General features: G+C 44.4%; 1 protein-coding gene across 3 annotated transcripts in view; it reads left to right on the plus strand.

Moving 5' to 3' along the window:
- Window positions 1-214: 214 nt before the first annotated feature.
- CHID1 (chitinase domain containing 1) overlaps window positions 215-21,482 on the plus strand; it is a 304,160-nt gene continuing 282,892 nt past the window's right edge. For all 3 annotated transcript variants that reach the window (XM_075928227.2, XM_075928226.2, XM_075928229.2), the window contains exons 1-6: window positions 215-352; window positions 6,228-6,398; window positions 10,132-10,281; window positions 15,409-15,541; window positions 16,485-16,529; window positions 18,244-18,350. In XM_075928227.2, coding sequence (XP_075784342.1) covers window positions 6,288-6,398; window positions 10,132-10,281; window positions 15,409-15,541; window positions 16,485-16,529; window positions 18,244-18,350 — 546 coding nt within the window. In that variant the 5' untranslated portion in view covers window positions 215-352; window positions 6,228-6,287. The remainder of the gene's footprint in view (window positions 353-6,227; window positions 6,399-10,131; window positions 10,282-15,408; window positions 15,542-16,484; window positions 16,530-18,243; window positions 18,351-21,482) is intronic.

The raw sequence follows: 21,482 nt of genomic DNA on the forward strand, positions 1-21,482 counted from the left end.
CCGTCCGCCTGAGTGTGTCGCGTGGGGCCTGCCCTGCCCGGGCTGCAAAGGGCAGCGGCTAAAGTAGGAGACACTCGCAGCAGCGCAAGCACGGGGGCGGGGAAGCACAAAGCGTGGCAGGAGGCGTCCTTGCCAGTTACTCTGGCCGCAGCAGGGCCCTAGCGCTGCCCCTGAGCCACCTACGCCCTAGCTGGGGAGAGCAGCTCCGTCCCCCCCGCGATGCATGCGTGCAGCGCCCCCAGCCTGCTCAGCGAGCGCCGGGTGGGCCGGCCCTTCCTCCCTCCCTGTTTCCACTTCCGAGTCCAGGCCGGCCGGGTGGCGCTGCGGAGGGGAGCAGGCGGCAGCAGCCGGGGTAACAGAGCGGGCGGGCTGGCGGCCGGGGTGGGGCGCCCGCGCTCGGCGGTGGCTGTGCCAGCGCCAAGCCTGGCTGCTGGGGCGGGGAGAGCGAGCGCCCGGCGGGCCCGGCTGCCCCCCGGCTCTCCCCAGCCCGGCCGCGCGGCTGGCCCGTCTCGCTCTGCTCAGTGGTTGGGGGCTGCAGCTCCGCCTTCTGCCCCAGTTCCCTCCCAGTCCCTCCCTTTCCGGAATGACTCCGCGGGGACAAGGGCACCGGGGTTTCCTTTCTCCCCCTTATCCAGTGGCAGGTCTACAGTGGAGCTGTGGGAATAGCTCTCAGTTGTCCCTTCACCAGTAGGTGGTGGTGGGCATGAAGTGCCGGCATGGCTCTGGGTGCCACCTTGCCGCTTTGGTGTTCTGGACTTGAAGCCAGAAGGGACCGTCATGATTGCAGTCTGACGTGTTGCAGCCCCACTCGCCTGTTGTAGACCTGTAACAGAGGTGGATCCGGCCTGTGGCCGCCCTGCCGCTCCCCCGCACCCAGAACAAACAGGACCTGAGGACAGGAGAGCAGACAAAGTCTCCTCCCCCCACAAGGGCCATGTGGTGCTCAGAGTGAACTTCCAGCCGTTCAAAACAGATGGTGGTTCGCTCTAGGCACCTTGTGCTCTTGCAGGGCAGGGGCAAGAGACTTTGTGCACTCCCCTACCCACAGGCCCTGATTGGCTTGGGGGTGGAGGGACAGTTTGCTCCTGCCTGCAAGGGGTGTCCAGCGCCTAAGTGTGAACTGCCAGCTGTTCAGAACTGCTTGCAGTTCTCTATAGGCACCTCGGCATGGTGCTAGGGGAGCGTGTAAAGTCTTTCCTTCCCCTTCCCCTTCCCTTTCCCAGCTGGCAGTGCATAGGGAGAATTGACAGCTGTTTAAAAGCAGCTGGTGGTTTCCTCTAGGCTCTGCAGGGGAAGGAGACCTCATGTGCTCCCCTGGCCCCCAGGCCAAGTCTCTTGCTCCCTTCCTCCGCCCTGCCAGGGGTGTGCGGCGGCTAGACAGAACTGCTTGTAAAACAGTTGGAGTTTCTCTAGCTGCCGCATGCCTTTGGCAGGGGAGGAGACTTTGCATGCTCCCCTGTCCTCAGGTCTTGATTGGCACGGGGGTGGGGGAGCGGCATGGTGCCCACAGGCTGGATCTACTGGGTTGGCAGACTATCCGGCCTGTGAAGGCCCCTTTGCCCATCTCTGTCTTAGGGCATCATTTTCTTATTTGGGAGTTATCAGAAAAGTGTCACATTTGGAGCATAACTGGAGGCACCAGGAATTAAGAAGTAGGCCCAAAATTGAATTTTAAACAGATCTTTCATCTAAGCTTAAACGTATAAATACTTCTAGTTATTGTGTTTTGTAAACTCATTTAAGAATATTAATGGAAATGTTATGAATGTTTCTTTAAACTTAAATGGAAACTTCGTGGTTTAAAAAAAAAGCTGTGCAGTGTTGGCAATTTATTTGCCAGTTTTATAAGTATAATTCCATTATCCATTTGTTTTCAAATATGCCTGTATAGGAGCAATTCTCTGGAGCAAAGTGAAATGCTGAAAGTACAATATTAATTATACCCTATAAGTAAATTAGATTTTTAAGAGTATTTCGGTTTTTACTCTTAACCACTTACTGCTTCTTGCTGTCCTTTTGGTTATGAATTATATTGATAATACACCATCAGTGTTTGGTATAGTAAATGACATCTGATTATCTTGTCCTCGTTATCTTCCCCAGCACAGACTTATTGGTCTGTAGTTTCCTGGGTTATTCTTATTTCCCTTTTTGTGAAAGTTTAACCACATAAACAGTTAAACGATAAGCCTGGGCTCCTTGGCAGCCAGAGGCTGCAGGGCAGGGCAGTAGCCAGCTCCCCTGGAGCAAGGCATGCACTGGCTCTTGGGGAGCCAGCTGCCACCTCACACCGCAGGTGCGGGTAACTGTGTAACTGCTCAGTTTTTCAGCAATTATACGTTTACCCAATTACCCATTTTTAACATTCCTAATTTGAACACATGATTATTGAATGAAATTGGCACGTGAATAGCATATGTTTGGATGTGACGAAGTGCTGTGGTCTGAACATTTTCAGAACACATTTGACATCTGACTATAGTTTGGCAAGGGTTGCCTCTTCCATATTTGAAATGCTATTGCTGAGGAATAGTTCCAAATATTGAAGCTAGTAGTGAACATTTTCAGATCACTGTTTCTTAACGTCTGGTAGCGTTGCCAGCTATCTAACCATACAAACCCCAAAACTAGAGATATAATACTGTAGTCAACTAAACGATAGACCGATAAGTGGGTGCTTTTGGTTAACACTATCAGCTACACACAACACACTTCTGTCTCCCACCACAAGTATATATTTTAGTGTGCTGGCTGACAGGCTGGCTCAGTCCCAGTTTGCAAGAGAATTGGCATCAACTCCCATGCTGGCTCTTAGTGCTTGTCTTAGTGGGAGTAGCTGCTAGACCCAGCAGGAGCCGGGACTGAGTGGTAGCAGTGCTATCCCTTGTTGATTAATTGTATAGTCAACAATTTCTTTGTTGATGCCACGAATAACGAATTACACACTTCTTACCATCCCTACCTAAAACCCTTGCCTTGCCTCTTTTCCAAGGCCACACCCCTTCCCGACCCCATCTCCAAGGCCCCATCCCTGCTTGGTTTCCCTTTTACTCACTTTTACCAGGACACTTCAAGGGTTGGGGCCAAAGGGCTTGGAGTGTGGGAGTGGGCTCTGGGCTGAGCCTGGGCAGGAGTTGGGGAGGGGGTATACAGTGCACACTTGGGAGGGAGTTTGGGTGCAGGAGCAGGTTTGGGGTGCAAGATGCTGGCTTCAGGAACAGGCTTAGGGCTGGGGCAGCGGGGTTGGAGTTTGGGAGGAATTGGATGCAGTCTCTGGCCAGGCAGCACTTACCCTGGGCAGCTCCTCGTTGGTGGCACAGCAGGATAAAACAGTCTTCTTGCCGTCCCTGGCTGCGTGCCACTCCTGGAAGCGGCTAGCTCTGTGGCCCCTAGGTGTGGGGGGGCTAGGTGGCTCTGTTTGCTGCGTCTGCTCATATATGCCAGCCCTGCAACTCCCATTGGCCATGGTTTCCAGCCCCTGGAAGTTGCAGAATCAGTGCTTGGGATGGGGACAGCACTCAGAGCCTCTTCTCCCCCCAGGTCCTCTTCCTATTTAGTTCAAAATCTCCCATATTGGCTGCAGTAGCTGCTGGGAGATAAAGCCAGAGTCTGGGCTTTTTATATCTTTTGGTATCTTGTGGAGATGTTGGATTGACCCCAACCAACTTATGCCTGCAAGGAGTGGGCTTTCTCAGGGGTTCCCCACAGAGCTTTGGGAGGCCCACAGTCAAGTAAGACTTGATCTTTTCTTCTGTATCTTGACTACTGTAATCTGCTCTTGCCTTGGTACTAGTCACACTGCTTCATTAGTCCACTGAAAACACTACTGTTAGGATCATTTCCTTGGTTTGTGATGCCAACATCACCACTCCCTCTGCATCCTCTGGCTTCCCCTCTATTGCATCAAATTTGTCTTTGTCCCAGGTCCTTCATTGTTCAGCGCAACAAGGTCAGACCTACTAGTTCACTGGGCTGTCCATCCCTTGGTCTATTACTGCCAGCTTCAACTTTGTGAACTTTTGTATTCTCCCAGGTTGCTCAGTGTGGGCTCTTCCAAAAGAGGCTTTTCTGAAATTTGGCCCAGTGTAGACGGGCCACAATTTGAAGTAGCCTCTATCGAAAAAACTATCGGAAAAAGGTACGCAAATTGTGAAGCACGATTTGTGTATCTTTTTCCAATAGATCATTGTTGTGTAGACATAGCCTGTAGGAAAACTTCCTGTCAAAATTAAAAAAGCTTTCACCTTTTCTTCTTTTTAATCCTTCTTTAAACACATCTTTTCCATGTGGCATACAAATGGCTTCCCGTCTTGCATAGATTAGGCAAATGCTTTTTGCTAGACTCTTGCCATGTTTTCCTCACCCACCCTCACACCACTTGCCTGTTTCATCCACCCACTGTGTCCTGTTTGACAAGCAGGTTGAAACCTCTCTGGAGCCTGCACTCTATTATGAGTCTGATTATTGACTGGTCCTTAATAAGAAAACAAATGTTTGAAAGTATGGAAACTAACTTAGCTAGGTCCCTTAGCTCTCCGACTTCTTCTCTTCCTTTCTCTTCCTTCTCTAGTTATTTGATAAGGTAATTTCAAAGTAAGGACTTCATTAAGTCTTGTGTGTGAATTGAATTATGAACAGCCACCACTTGTACAAGTTGCACAAGGAATATTGAAGAGGCATCGGCCCACTGATTTATAATTGACTTCCTGTTACCATGCACTAGCTTTTTCTACCTTGAATTGCTGATCAGATCTTAAAATCATGGAGCTTGGTGCTCAAAGGTTCTGAGCATCATCATTATCTCCACGAAAGGAATCTACTTATCAAAATAAAATCTCAAAACACCAATGCAGTAGTATAATTAACAGGGCTTGACAAACGGCGGCGAAATCTACTCGCCAGCCCCGCACTGCCCATGCGTGCACCACCGGCAAACGGGGCGACCGGCTGAAATCTGCTCGCCACAGGCGAGTAGATAAACGGATTTGTCGAGCCCTGAAAATTAATATAGCTAATCTATTTCTAGCTCAGTTCAAGAGCTACAGCAACTCAGACTGGAGTCAACAGCAGGTCACTTTAACGTCTATAATTTTTTTCCTTAGTAACTTAAATGTTTCTTTGTACTTATAGAATAGCTGTCGGAGTGGCCTGGGTCCATAGCTCCAGGGAATACAAAATCAGAAAACAAGCAAATACTGTATTTTGTCATTTTAAGGGTCTGTCTTCACTAGGAATGTAGAATTCTGATTAATCAGTTGACTGGTCAAACATAAAGTTAATTGAACAATTAATCGAATAAGCAGGCTACCAGCCCCAGTTCCAAGGTTGTTGCCGCCACTAGTTGCGGGAGGCTCCTGGCCTTAGCCCAGGTGCTGCCGCTAACTCGCGGCCCCACTGGGACAGCCCTCTGGTTGTCTGGGTTAAGGGTGATGCTTACTGGGTAACCGGTTACCTATTCACATCCCCACTCTTCACCACAGTTGGCAGTGTGATTGCAGCACATATAGTGTTCTTGAGCTAGCTTTAATCTAAGTGGTGCAAACGCTCATAGCAGTGAAGTGGTGGCGGCTCAGAGTTGTGGGTGAGCTGGATGCCCCAGTAGGTGTGTAGACCTTCTGTGCAGCTGTGGCATCACTGCTGTAGGTACGTGCACTAGTCACATAAAAGCTATTTTGGGTATGTCTACATGTCCTGAAATCACCTCTACTCCCTCTCACCCAGTTGCAGTGTAGACACGCTCAGTATGCAAACATTTCTCTACACTCACACCTTTGAGAGCTTGTCCATACGGGGCTAGTGCTTGTGCTTTGGAGCTTCTTTTAGACAAGCTAAAACAGAGAAGTAGAAGTAAAAGGCAGATTTCTTGAGTAGCCCCTCCTCGGCCTGCCACTGATGGAGAGTGCTCCAGCCCCCTTTCTCTCCCGGCACGCCATTTAATTTGGAGCAGCTTTGTCTGCGGTGGGTCCCCTGTGGGATTGGAGCAGCCCTACTGTTAAGGGTGAGGCTTACTGGTTAACCAGTTAAACCTTAACATGCCTGATATAAATGTGCTGTCCCATTTGCTTGACCTTATGATAGAAGGTGCTATTACACCAAAACCATCCAGATAAGACAGTGTGAGTCTACTGAACAGAATGATTTGCTAAATGAAGTCAATTGTTTGTCATGCAAAGTCTTAAATAAGAAAATCTGACTCCTGTTAAATTGTTGTATTATTTTATTCACAGAGGAGAGAATACAAAATTGAGTCTCTTTAAGTAGCACTGACTGGCAAAGTGGAAATAGACATGAGACTTCTCTGTACTGCCCTTTCTTTGGCCTGGATTTACCAGCTGGTTGAAGCTACGTTGTCAAAAACAGATGCAAAAAAAATGGCTTCAAAAACACTGGAGGAAAAGGTATGAGATCTGCTGTTCAAGACAACTTGTATTCAGAGTGACTTACCAAGGAATATTGGCAGATATTGAAGAGTTTTTCTATTGGCATTAACTTATAATGGTTTCGTAAAAAACCCAATAAGATAACTAAAGTATACTGACACCGACCAACCTTACCTACAGCTGGACCATGGCTTTTTAGTTGAAAAGTAAACATTCTGATAGCATTACCAAGGAATGCAAGCTGTTGAGTTGATATTGAACCTGTAAAAATAACTACATACACAGTATTAATTTCACTAGATTGGAAAACATGAAAGGTGTACATTTTCTTGCTTAAAGGAACATTATTTAACATTTTAAAACTGCCTAGGTAAAATTTCACATTTCTGATAAAGCACCTTTTAGTATCCTGAGCTCACTGCTTAAAGCAAGTGTGGTTCCGGCTGCCTTTAATGTTAAAAACAGTGCTTTGGGCAGGTTTAAGAGCAGCAGAACTAGACATCCTCAATCTTGCCATAACTCCTTGTGCGTGCTTCTGTTTTCTGCTGCTTCACATTTAGCATGCTGCTATTAGTGAATGTCCTCATGCAGAGTCTAGGTAAGGATGTGCATGTTGAATGAAAATCAAGAGTACTCAGGTGTAGAGGGAAAACAGAAGGACCAAGGACAGAGCTCTCTAGAGGATAGAAAGTTGGCTGTGAGGATAATGGGGAGTCTCCAAAGGAAATGGTGAAAGAGATATTAGAGAGAGAGAGGAGAACAGGCAGGAAAGGACAGAGTCACAGAAGCCAATGAAGAGTAAGATTTTATGAAGAGGAATGTGGCTGAAGGTTGATCACAGGAGAAGAGGGTGAGGATGGAGTATTGGTTCAGTGCTTTGGTTAGAAGGAGGTCAGCTGAGAATTTGGGACTGGTTTAAGTGGAACACAAGGTACAGATGCTGTACTGGAGAGAGTCTAGGAGGGTATTAGAGGAGACGCTGTCCATACATGTTCAGTGAACTTTGAGACAAAAGGGAGATAGCTGAAGAGTCAGTGGCCAAGGATTTTTTTAAGGTGGGAGAGACTAAAACCTGCTTGTCTTATGAGAGGAAAAAGCCAGAGGACAGTAAGGGTATGTCTACACGGCAAAGTTATTTTGAAATAACTTTCCTAGAATCTACACAGCAAAACTGCTATTTTGAAATAAATTTGAAATAGCAGAGCCAGACTGGCCACCAAAGGCCACATGTGAACCCAGGAGCAGGTTTACATAAAATCAAGTTGATCTGGTGAGACCCCCACCCCGAGCCCTGAGCTTCCCCTCTCCCTTCTTCCCCTGGCTTCCCCCTTCCAGCTCCCTCTTCCCAGGTTTCCCTCTCCCCTCTCCCGCCTCCTTTCCCCAATCTCACCAGAGTTTCATTTCCCCCCTCCCACCCAGTTTTGTTAAATAAAGACAGTTTGTGTTTATGAAAAAAATGTGTATTTTATTTTACATCAGGAAGGGGGGTTAGGGAGGGAGGAATGAGGCACAAGTCCCCAGTGGGGCAGACTAGGGAGGCTCTTAGTGCTCCTCAGGGTGGAAGCTCTCCCGCAGGGCCTCCTGGATATTGAGAGTCCCCCGATGGACCTCTCGGATGGCAGCCTGCAGAAAGTGCAGCCAGGCTCACAGCAACGCATCCAAGAGAAGCACCAGAGTGCCCTGGGGCAGCTCTGGCTCCATGTTGCAGAGTGCTGTGGGGTCGCAAGTGAGGGCAACCAGAGCACACAGAGATAAAATGCTTTGCTGTCCCTCATCGAGGTAGGCAAGCAAGCAGGAAAACCTGAGAACCAGCTGTCCAGTGGGGTCCCTTTAAGCTCAGGCCTCAGATAGCCTCAGGCAGCAGCCACACAAAGTAAATCCTGACCTGATGCCCTGCTGGACCTGGTTTTGGCTGGCCTTAAATGCGATTCAGCGTCCACTCAGTGTGGATGTGCTATTTCAAAATAGCAAAACGCTATTTTGAAATTCATTTTGTGTGTAGATGTGTTATTTAGAAATAAGCTATTTCAAATTAACTATTTCGAAATAGCTTATTTTGAAATAACGCTGTAGTGTAGACATACCCTAAGAGTTTAAGGAGACTATTGGGCACAAGTGAGATCAGGAGATGAGATGGGCTCATAGGGGCAAATGGAGGGACTAGGGGAAGAGAGCAGATGGGTATGTGTTTGTGAGAGGAGAAGGAGACAAGTTGTAGGAGAGGGGGTAATACGATGATCTGAGGGGAGAAGGAAGGTTGTATTGTATTTGTGTTGGGGTCCCCAAGAAGTCAGAGTAGTTACCAAAATAAAGTAAAATATAAACATGCCATTTAAACTCTCAACCTTCCTAGACTGGGCAACAACTATATCAAGCAGTGTTTCTCACCGTACCTGATAATGCATCCCATAGTATGCAGATTTCACCCTTGAAATCTACGCCAGTCCCCTCTGTTGGAATATTCATACTGTCCTTGTTGCTTGCAGCATGGTGGGGTGGGAGAAAGGCCAAACATAGAGCTTTGTGTTTGATTTTTATACCCTCAGACCCTTGTGTTTGGGGAGCAGAAATCCAGGCATGTCTGGCGGGCATTGCTGAGTTGAGCAACTCCACGTGGTTGGCCTCATGTTGTAAAAGCTGTATGAAGGAAGTCTATCTTCAATACCCAAGTCACAATGAAAGTTCAGTCCAAAGTGTCTTAAATGTAATGGCCTCCTTAAAGTGTTGAATCGCCACACCAGACTGGGAAACTTCACTCTTGAAATTATGTATCCATCTAATACTTGAAAGTACAGTTATACTCTGAAAAGATACTATGCATCATTGCCCTATTTAGTGGATCTGCTGTGTATTTGCAATCTTATCTTTCACTTCTATGAACACTACAAAACTCAAATTTTACCACAGTTTAAAGTGCTGATCCCTCACAGAAATGTAAAATATACATTGCCAATCTGTTGGAATTGTGTAAACCTAATCTCGGAGTTAGCAGGGTTGTAGTTGGAGAACTGGGTCTTATTTGCTCTGCAGAATTTTTATTACTGCTGTGAGGAAACTTAGCTTGACTCCCTCTAATCTGCATGGTAGCATGGCCCTGCAGCTGCTTAATAAGCCCCACCCAGCCGGGGGCTCCGCACAGGGAGTTGCCTGGACGAGGGAGGGGCACTTCTCCCTCAGCGGCAGCAGCAGATCCCTGCTGAGGACAGAGGAGCGAGTCTCTCCCAGCCAGTAGGAAGGGAACTTTGCTCCCATAATCAGTGCTGGGTTAGCAAAACTGTCATTTAGAGAAAATCTTGTAAACTGTTTGGGTATGCAAATTATAAGACACAAACATGGACCCCACAATACTGCTTTAGTCACTTCTTGCTGTAGACCAGCACTTAAACATTGCTAATGGTGGCCTAGATTTGTCTGATTATAATTGCCAATAGATAAGTGTCTTGAGATTGAAAATTGAGATTGAGATTTTTAACTGTAATGAATGTCATGTGCGCAGAGTGTATTCCTATAATCAATTGGCTTTCTTCTTTTGTCTCTTTGCAAGGGAAGTGTGTGTAAAGTAAGACTTTGTCTATTTCTGATACTGACAAAATTTCTGAGCTCTAGCCTGGTCCTTTTCACTATGTTGCATCATTTATAGGGAACTCTAAAAGTGTAATGCTATGATTGAACTGTACATTAATTCAAAAGTCAGTAATTGTACAAATGCTGTTACTGAAAGTAATTCCAAAAATTGTTTTTTCCCCTGTAGATGTGGCATTCAGACAAAATTGTACAGGACCGGGGTCTGGTAGTCACTGATCCAAAGGCAAAAGATATTGTGTTGGAACACAAAAGTTACTGTGCCAAGAAAACAAAGGAGAGACACTTCTTCGGAGATGTTCTGGGATATATCACCCCTGTAAGTAATAACATAAAAATCAGAGTGACAAGTCTCAGAGCGGTAGCCATGTTAGTTTGAATCTGCATAAACAACGAGAAGTCCTGTGGCACCTTATAGACTAACAGATTTATTGGCACATAAGCTTTTGTGGGCAAAGACCCACTTAGTCAGATGCATCTCCTACTTGCTGTGCAGGGCAGGGAAGGAAAGGAGGGGGTGCTGATGTCAAGATGCGTCCTCTCCCACCTTGCATCCTATCTCCACAGAGCAGAGAGGGGCACAACACAGGACTTGAGATGGAGTTTGCTGGCTGCTTTTGAGAGTGGTGCAGGGCTAGTGTAGGGGTGAGCCTGCCTTAGCCCCACTGTACCACCACTCAGGAGCCACCTGAGGTAATGAATGACCAGCTGGAGTCCACCCCAATCATGAACCCCCTCTGACACCCCAAGCCCCAGTCCCAAGCACTCCTATATCCAAATGCCCTCCCAGAACCTGCACCTAGAACCCCCTCCGGTACCCCAACGGCCTGCCCCAAGCTCAGCTCAGAACCCCTCTCACACTCCAGATCCCTTAAGCCAAGATCAGAGTGCCTGCACCCCAGCCCTCTGCCCCAGCCTGGTGAAAGTGAGGAGGATGGGAGGGAGGACAGAGTGAGCAGGGGAGGGTCCTCAGAGAAGTGATACAAAGGAGGCGGGGCAAGGGTATTTGGATCTGAGGTAGATCTTGGATTGCACTTAAATTCAAAAAGTGATCTCGTTCTTAAAAAGGTTGGAGACCACTGGTCTATAAGGTGCCACAGGACTTCTCGTTGTTTATAAAAATCAGAGTCTCTGCTGTATATACAGCAGACTAATAAGATGCCAGGTTTCTCCATTCTTACAGCCGCAGTAAATAGACCAGCACTAGGTACAATATTGTACCTATCCCTTCAGTTTCTTTATAATACTAATGCTATTTCTGATGCTTGGTCAAATAGTCACCCAAGAGAAGGATGGTTCATCAGTTGGCTACTAGTCTAGGACTCCACGCTGCATTTATTTCCCTGTTCTGATACTGGTTTCTTTGTGACTTTCATGTGACTTGCATAGTCTTTGTGTCCCAGGTCCCTGGGGGGAAGATAATACTTCCCTACCTCACAGGGGGTATGTTGTGGGTCAGGCTTACAGCCCTGTCATCATTGGGATTGCCCACACCCGTGTGCTCATCCACCCGCCCTCACCCCGTGGTTTCAACCTTGCTTAGTCCTGAGGTCTTTCAGTCCCTAGATCCCAGTAAGCCCGGCCCTTAGAGGGCGGGGCCTGCCTGGCCTGAAGTGCTGCAGAGAAGGAGGGGGACTCGGGCCCACCCCCGCTCCGGGTCCGGCTCAGAACACTAAAGACAGCGAAGCAGCTATGCTGTCTGGTTGGGGGGGGGGGGGTTCCCCGTAACTCACCAAATTTTGGGGGTTTGGAGCGACTCCTCCTCCTGTCCCCGTCCTGGGCCACTTCCTCCTTCTTTTGGCGGTCGTTGGCCTGGTGTCCGGCCTGCCTCTGGTCCTTCCCATTTCTCTCCCCCAGCATTCTCCCCTGGCTCCTTTCCCCTCCGGCTCTCCTACCCAGCTCTCCGGGCTCTCCTCTCTCACTCTCCGGGCCCAGGCACCATTTGAACGGGCTGCCGGCTGCGGCCCCACCCTGCTCCACCCCTCTGGGCGCGGGCTGATGACGTCAGCTGACGTCTCCCCTCGGCCAGCTTCCGTCCGGCCCCAGATTGCTCCCGGATAGGAGCGCCAGGGGATTGTACAGGTGCATGGGTGCTCCGTGCTCCCCGGGCTTCCCCCCTCCTCTGTCAGGCTCCCAGTGGCCTGCTCGCCGCCCAGCGTGTCCACGGGAGACCGGGGAGTGCGGGGCGCCGTGGACTCCGCTCGCTTGGAGCCCGGTGCCCCGTCACAGGGTAGTATGAGACTGTGATGTGTTTACATCCCAGGCAGTGGGGACTGCACATGTGTTGTGGATAGATGCACAATGCTACTTGAATCATTTCAATACAGTGCAAAAAAATTTTTTTTGCTGATACCAAACTAACTTTTATTTCACTAGTATACAAGACATCTCTCTAGATCCCTTTTAGAATATTGAATACATGTTTTGATCATAGTAAAGGGCTGTATAAAAAATAATAAAGTGTAACCAGTTGAAAAAAATAAATGTCTCACCAACACTATTTATTGTACCTCATAAGTTGCCGAATTATTGGTTTTGTTTGTAGTCATGGCTAAGCAGAGGCTTGAAGGGAGGGAAACACATATCTGGACATTGACAGATGGGAGTCTTCAGCTCTTTAGTCCACTTGCCAGTTAAGCTTAGTGAAAGTTGACTCCAAGTGAAGGATCATTCAGGCTCCCAAAACCTATTTTACTTTTACTCTTAGCAGGGTCCTACCAAATTCACGGCCCAGTTTTGTACATTTCACGGTCATATCATTTAAAAAAATCTCGAATCTCGTGGGTTCAGATACTTAAATCTTAAATTTCTTAGGATACGTCTCCACTAGCTCGTTAGTTCGAGCTAGGTAAGGTAATGAGGGCAAGCGGAGTTGCAAATGAAGCCCGGGATATAAATATCCCGGGCTTCATTTGCATGTTCCCGGGCGCTGCCATTTTTAAATCCCCCTTAGTCCAAACTCTGTGCCCGCAGCTACACGCTGCACGGAGTAGGTAGTTTGAATTAAAGATCCTAATTTGAACTACTGTTACTCCTCGTGGAATGAGGAGTACCCATAGTGTTGGAACAAAGCACGAATATGTATTTTAAAATGGCACAATATATACTTGTAAAGCCTGGAAGATTCATCATTTCTCTAACTATGGGTTAGGTACAAAATGGGGTTGTAAGGCTATTGCCACCCTTATTTCTGTGCAATATTCAGAGCAGGGTGGCTGGAAAGCAGTGGCTGCTGGCTGGGTGCCCAGGTCTGAAGGCAGCACTCTGTACTGTGGTATACTTTTGCCATATAATATAGGATGCGTTTATAGGATAGGGTAAAAGTATACAGAAGACTAGATTTCATCCTCCATGAAATGGTTTTCATGGCTGTGAATTTGTTAGGGTCCTCACTGTTAGGAAATCTTCCTAATTGCAGCTTGAGAGTCTCATTGGCAACTGGACAGAATATTTTTGGCACATGTCCACTAAGACACATGTATCTAAGTTGCAAGAGTTTACTGGAAGTCTATGCTGTGAAAGTGATCGATTGATACTTGGCACAAAACTGTCCATTGAAGTTTCTGTTCTTTTAAGTTTCAGAAATATTTTGAACAGGAAGCACTGCTATTATCAGTCTTCTGCAGACTGAAGTGATGGCTTGAAGGGTGCAAACTGGCTCATGTATTTCAGTGTGTCAACTGCACATCCAAATGTGATGACATAAAGGGTTACAAGGTTATTACACTACCCATCACTTCACTAGAAATTTCTAGGAACTGTGCTGCATTGAAAAAGGTCATCCATTTTTATTAAAAAGAGATATTGTATAGGAGTAAGGATGCAAGCACTAAAGCAGGGGTGTCCAAACTTTTTTCAAAGAGGGCCAGATTTGATGAAGTGAACATGCGTGAGGGCCGACCATTTTGCCTGACATGCTTTGAACCATTAAAATTAAATGCAAATTAACTATTTTATGCAAAGTTTATTGCAAACGGCATACTTTTCATTTCGTCACATGGATGACAAATCTAAACAGGTGTTAAATCACTCTGCCTTTCATATCTGAAGGCCAGATGAAAAAAAAATCCAGGAAGCTGAAATATATGTCAGGAACATTGTAAAGTACATTACATATTATTGGTAATAAAGGTTGTCTGTCAACTTTTAAGTTCAAAAAATATGAACAGGAACATAACACCAAGTATACATGTTGTGTCCAAATATATTTATAACTGATTTAGACCAACTGACATTAACTGAGATTTTACAATGTATTCATCTCAATACATATGGATTCGTTGGGGGGCCATAAAAGATAGATATTGCCAAATTACCTGGGGGGCCATATTAAACCGGAACACGGGCCGCAATTGGACATGCCTTTGGACATGCCTGCACTAAAGCAAACATTGATGACCTGGCAGCACGTTTTGGCCCTTAACATAGGAGTCGGCTAGAGGGGAAGAGAAAAGATAGGAGGGATTGAGGGATAATTTCTTTTAAGCAAGTCTAGGTCTAAGGCTATGTCTACACTACTGCCACTGTCAGCAAAACTTATGTGTCTCAGGGGTTTGAATGTTCTTCGTCTTAAGAGACATTAGTTACTCGGACATAAGTGCTAGTATGCACAGCACTCTGTAGGTGAGAGAGCTTCTTCTGATGACATAGCTTATGCTGCTCGCAGGGGCGTTTTTTATGCTGTTGGCAAAGAGCATCTTCACCACATGGTCTGTAGGAGTGCAGCTTTACTAGCTGTGACACTGCAATGCTGTAAGTATAGATGTGCCCTAAAAAAAGGAATTTTGAATAAATATATCCAGATACAATACAATACTGATCATCATGAATTTTCATTTTTAACAGCTTCATGTATTGGAAGTGAACTTATTTTGTTTAAAAACAAAACACTACAGGTCTCCTTGCAGCTTTTCTAGAAACTTCTTTAGAGTATAGCAAAATGTGTTTTGGATGTTAGTAGACTCTTATCAAAGAGGGAAAGTGTAATCACATGAAGGCTAGGCCTTCTAGCAGATTCCACTTGGATATCCTGTGACTATTTGGCTCTTCCATTCCTTACAAGAAGCAGGGAAATTTCAGCAATGTCATAGTGTGAAATTTCACTGTTCTTTATTTCCATTGGACATGGAAAGAATTGAATGCATAATCTATTAATCACATTCCCCATTGGGATCTCTCTTAAATTCAGTATAAGCTGAAGCTAAAATGGGCGTATGGCTTTATCTTTGCTGGAAATATCAAGTGTGCATTCCGTAGTCAGTTCTAAGTAATGAACCTCTACAAACATTCCAAAACACTTCCTCAGAAGCCCACAGATTGACCTGCTGTGATCTTTACAATACTTCTGTTTGTGTTATACCGAAAAATTGCCATCTAGAAAGTAGTAAAGGTTGCTGTAGATCCTGTTGTAATGTGTTTTTTTCCTCCCCTTTTTCCTTTTTGCAAGTGGAACAACCATGGCTATGACATTGCTAAAACATTTGGAAACAAATTTACGTTGATCTCCCCAGTTTGGCTACAGGTGAAAAGGAAAGGAAAGGAGAAGTTCCAGTTCACAGGACTACACGATGCTGACCAAGGTTCTTTGTTTTTATTTTGTGTGGTGTTTGGTTGTATGTATGAAATACATAGTCAGCATTGCCGTAGGCTGAATGAAGGACATAAATTATTAGCCTTTCCAGTATACCAGCATGGATTTGCCTCTGGACTTTGAGGCTGAGGTTCTACTTTGTCACTGTACTCTTACAATAAGACTCATAATATTATTTTAAAAAGAGAACCTCTCATTCATCCCCCAAAGAGTAGCGGAAGAATGTCAATTTTAGTAGCTCCTGGCCCATCACAAAGAACAAACAGCTTTACGGATTTACACAAACTTTTTAATGAATACGTATTAACTTCATTTAACTTTGTAAAGCATTTTGGGATAGTGGAAACATGACTCTGATGAAGGGTATATTTCAGGCTTTATGCTATTAATTCAAATTTAGTAATGGTGGAGTGTCAACAAATGTGAAGTTATCTCAGTTGAAATACTGGAGACCATTTCTGAACAAGGTTTAATTTGATCATGTTCACACCAAATAATAAATCAATAAAATGATCCTTATGAAAATGGAATAGGCCACTAAAAATACCATTTTATTTAAAACTGTACATCCCAAAGGATGATTGAAGCCTCCAAAAAGATCAAAGCCTCAATATGGTGCAATCTGGATGTCGTAACAAATGAGCCAGAACAAGCGCTGTTGTATTTCATGTCAACATCCGTGGAAACTTTTTTGTAAGCTAAAAACATCAAACTAATGGTTTCCACATGGAATGAGGCAACTAGCTTTATTCTCTAGATGTCAGTAAGATTGTAGTCACAATAGAATGCCCTGTGAGACAGTAATAGTTTCTCTTATGGGAGGAAGAATGTTACAGTAAAACTATATACTTTATTTGAAGACTTGAAAGAAACCTTATGGATATTTATATTAGATATATTCATAGTTTAACAGCTGTTTCATTGTTTGGCAGGTTGGATAAAAGATGTCAAGAAAAGTGCTAAAAACATCAAAATAGGTGAGGCTGCATTTTAACTTACAGTCTTCTGGTTGTGGTTATTGGCAGAGACAACGAAGCTTTTAGTCCAGAAGTATGTAGATGGGATGTGTTAGCTCAGCAAAATAGTCAGGGGCTCTTAAAAGAAAAGACTGAAAGATATAAAAGAGTGCATCTACCATTATTTGGGTCAATTAATTATTGGTAGCTCAGTAATTGAGCTATTGTACCTGTTGATGCCCTGAGGTTTTTCACCTGAACTTTTTGCCTTCCCCTCATTTTTTTTTCTTGGTTCAGACTGAGTCTCTGTGTTCTTGCCATCTTTCTTCTGGAGAATTCATTCAGTGCTGATTGCCATGTTCTTGAGGGGAGAAGTTGGCCTTGTTCAAAATTATCCTTAGGATTTATGGAGCCCTATGCAGTGCTATTATACTGGTGCTCCTTTGCTCAATGGCATCAAGGAGGAGGGAAAAGATATTTTACAGATGTGATTTTATAATCTTTAGCAGCACACTAATGAAATATTTGAAAGCAAATTTTAAACAAAGGTTTGGTAGATTAACACAGTAAATTCAGAAACTGACAGTAAATACCTGGGTGTGGCACATGTCTAGTACATGACTTCATTACCACTTGAAATGGCTCTCTCATAGGCTCAGTGCTAGGCTAATAGGCCTGCCAGGCTTTTTCACTTTTCAGTTAAGTAGATCCTCTATGGAGGAATCAGAGCCACAGAGATAGGAAGAGATGGGTGGGTGGACATTGAGACCCATTGGTGCCCCAAATCTTTAGATGCGCTACACAACTGCGTATGGGTAAGAATGGCTTTGACATTGTGACCGCAGTACTCTTAAGCTCCAGTTCAAGAATCCAACTGATGATCCAGCTAGAGCGTTCAAGATTGCTGCTTTTTCTCTTAACCTGAAAGTCTGGGGTCTCAGATTCCTGTTTTAGCAAAAATTGGAAATAACCAATCGTGACACTGACTAGACCAAGGGTGGCCGTTAAGCAGCTTGTGAGACATACATGGTTCACTAGGATTACATTCTGGTGGGCCACCAGATGCTTTATTTAGCTGCACATCTACAGGTACAGCTGTTTGCAGCTCCTGTTGACTGTGGTTTGCTGTTCCCGCCAATGGGAGTTGTGAGTGGCTGTATCTGTGGACACGCAAGTAAATAAAGCATGTGGCAGCCCACCAGAGGCTAACCCTGGTGAACTGCATCTGGGCCACGGGCCACTTGGACTAGACCCTGTGCTGTAAACACACAAAGGTAACAAACTAAAGTTTAGAAGTAAATTTATCTTTCCAGTATTGTAATCTTAGGGATTGTGTCAATAATAGGCACAGCTTCAAGAAGAAAGCACCATTTTCAAGCTGGCATCCATTTAAAATTGATGTGACAGCTCTCATTGATAACTCAGTTCTCCATTAAAAGTATCTACTTTGAGTCAATGCTCTTCAGTAATCCACTTTTGAAACAAAGGACCCCTCTGAATAAGCAATTTGCTTATCTATACTAACTGGATTTAGAAAGTAGAGAAGCAAAACCTTTAGCTATGGGAGATTTTCTTATGAATGTTCTGCTAATTTATATCTAGAAATTAGCAGAACATTTAATGGGCTGTTAAATTAACTATTTTTTCCAGCTTCCTTTCTGTAGGAGTATATCAGTGTAATCAGAGCCATTGTAATTTTCAGAATTACTTGTCTGACTTATTTCTTTCATCTCAGTTCCCCGGATTTTGTTTGATGGCTGGACTTACCAAGATTTTGAGAGTGTTTTTGGCAGTGAGGATGAGATAGAGGAGCTTTCCAAGAATATGGTGCAAATAGCCAAGGTAAAATAATTTCTAATACAAATGTGTTAACCAGTAGGATACCAGTTATTGACACCCATACCTTCACATCTTATGGTGATGAGAAAGTGTCTCTTTAAAACAGTAATTAGGGGGCTATTAAACAGTAATTGCTAAATTTAAGTAGCTTAAATCTGTGAGTCTGGGGCAGCTTGCACACAAGCGTTCAAAAACAGCTGAAGAGATCGCTAAGCTGTTCAAGCTTTAGGCATGATGCAGCACTTGGGGAGGACTAGAAAAAAGCTAATGTGGGATGACTCAATTATTAAGATATCAGCCTTGAGGAAAATCATGGGACATCTAATAAAAATACAATTTTAATAACATTAAATGAAGGTAGAATAATTAATGCTGGCAGCATATGTTTTATGGAAAATGGATCTTGTCAAATTTATCTGACCATTTTTGAGATTAAAGCATGTTAACAAAGGTCTGTTATGCTTGTTACTTCTGTAAGGTGTTTGATTAGTATTGTACAACTTCCTATTATAAACTAGTACTAGAAAACAATATAGCAAATAGTAAATGGATTCTGAATTGGCCAACTCATCTCAAAATAATTGTAAATGAGGACTCCTCATCTAATGAGTTCTTAACCAGGGCTGCAAAGATATTTGCTCCTAGCCCAGTGCTAACAATAATCTGGAAGAAAATAGAAAATCACTGATGGTAAGGTCTACCGATGATATACATTTGTGTAGCAGTAAATAGTTCCAGAGAGTGATATGGATCAGATGATAAATAAATAAATAAAATTATTAGAGATTGCCTATCTCCTAGAACTGGAAGGGACCTTGAAAGGTCATTGAGTCTAGTCCCCTGCCTTCACAGCAGGACCAAGTACCATCCCTGACAAATTTTTGCCCCAAATCCTTAAATGGTCTCTGCAAGGATTAAACTCACAACCCTGGGTTTAGCAGGCCAATGCTCAAATCACTGAGCTATCCCTCCCCCAGGCTGGGCTCCGCATGAATTTAGCTGTATTTCAGAGCATATTATTTAAGCTTATTTTTGTGTAAACAAAGAAAGGAGGTCACATTTGTAGGAATGTGGTATAGGAGACCCTCGCGATTTGCAGAATCACTATTCATGGTTTTGAGTATTCATGGGGATCTCCTGGCTTGATATGGGACGGGGGGGCAGTTTTGGCCTGGAGCTATGGGGAACTCATTGCAACTGCCAGTGAGTTCTCCCACAGTTTCCAGTGCCTGCAGTGATTTCCCTGCGGCTCCCAAACTCACCGGGGAGGTGGAAGCCATGGCTCCCAGTATTCGTGAATTTCACCATTCGTGTTCTTGACAGAAATGCATCCACCATGAATGGCGAGGGTTTCCTGTACTGTGCTTTGGATAGCAGTAACTCAAAGGAAGTTGGAGATCATGGTGGATAACCAGTTTGAACAGGAGTTGACAGTGCTTGTGGTCGTGAAGAACAAATACAAGCTTGAATGTATGAGCAAGGGACTGTCAAATGGAAACAGGGAGATATTACCTATGTGTCATTAGTGAAACATGACTGAATACGGTGCCAGGTTGTGATGTCAAAAGTTTTTGAAATAAAAAAGCAACAAAAAATAAACCTCGCCATCACCCTCCACAAATGGGCAAGGACTTGGATGAGAGCTACAAGCATGATTTGAGGTCTGCAGTGAGACAATAGCTCTTTCTCTTTAGTTTAGCCAAGATCAAGTAGAGACATGGCTTGGCCATAGCCAGAATACCCATTGGGAGAAGAATTTACTACAGAGTGTTCTTTAATCAATTCCGAGTCTCTAAATCCTGACTAATTGAGGAGGTGGGAGAAATTAAACTTTAAAAGAAATTGACAGGTTGGATCACAGGGGTCCTCTTGGGATTGTCATCTGGTGTGCTGATCAAGCCACTGAGACTGCCTTCCTACTGCTGGGGCTGTCCACCTCTGGTCTCCCACAGCCAAGGCATAGAGTTGGGGTTATCGCCCTCCTAGCAGAGCAACATAGACAGAACCAGCTCCCCTATAAGTCTATTGACGGTACCCAGGAACCCAACACCCAAAAGGGACCAAACCCCCATATAAGTACGTTTCACCCTGTGTAAAAGTTGTACACAGAGAAAGCTCATAAACCTGTCTGCCCCCTTTATCAATGCAAGAGAGATATGCAAAGTGATTGCTCCGTCAGGGGTAAAAATTATTTACATTGGGCTTGATAATAAACATAAGTTTTGATTAAGTATATATAGTAGGGTTTAAGTGATTGCAAGTGAAAACAGATCAGAGTAAGTTACTAAGCCAATGCCAGCTAAATCTAATGCACTACGAAAATTGTTACATACAAACTCTTACCCTAAACAGTTGTTCTTATCTCAGGCCAGAGTTGATCATTTTCAGATCTGAACTTTGACTTCACCCTTTTCCTATAGATCTTTGTTTCCAGGTCTCTTCATGTCTATCCTCATAGGGTGAAGGCAGCTTCAAAAGTCAGCTGAAGACAAAAGACTGATTGCTTTCCATTCCTTAAATAGACTTTCCTCCAGGATGGGAAACCTTTGTCCAGTCTCCCCATCCGAATGGAAAAGTACCAGACTCAAAATGGATTCCAGTACCAGGTGGCATGGTCACATGTCTTTCTAGAAACAACCACAGTTTGGGCTTTCAGGAAAAATAAAACCATTTGAAGGTTGTTAGTTTGCGTACTAAGTCATTAAGTTCCTGAAGTATCACTAATGGCCCTCATTAGCACATTTAGAATTAAAACCAGATTCACACTTCATATTTCTAACTTATGTCATTATGTCGTTGAGCCCATCAAAGAGCTCTAGTAGATTAGTAAGGCATGATTTCCCTTTACAGAAACCATGTTGACTTTTCCCCAACAAATTATGTTCATCTATGTGTGTGACAATTTTATTCTTTCCTATGGTTTCAACTAATTTGCGTGATACTGACATGAGACTTACTGGTCTGTGATTGCCAGGATCACCTTTAGACCCCTTTTTAAATATAGTGTAAAATTATGTGTATAAGTTCTATGTCCAAATACTTTCTTAACACTACATTTACAGCAGAGTGTGATGTTGAGATTTTCACTAGTGATTTGATACTGATCTACTATGTTAACTATACATGAATGAGGTT

Source organism: Pelodiscus sinensis, chromosome 5, assembly GCF_052426305.1.
Source record: "Pelodiscus sinensis isolate ZL-2025 chromosome 5, ASM5242630v1, whole genome shotgun sequence".
Classification (NCBI taxonomy): domain Eukaryota; kingdom Metazoa; phylum Chordata; order Testudines; family Trionychidae; genus Pelodiscus; species Pelodiscus sinensis.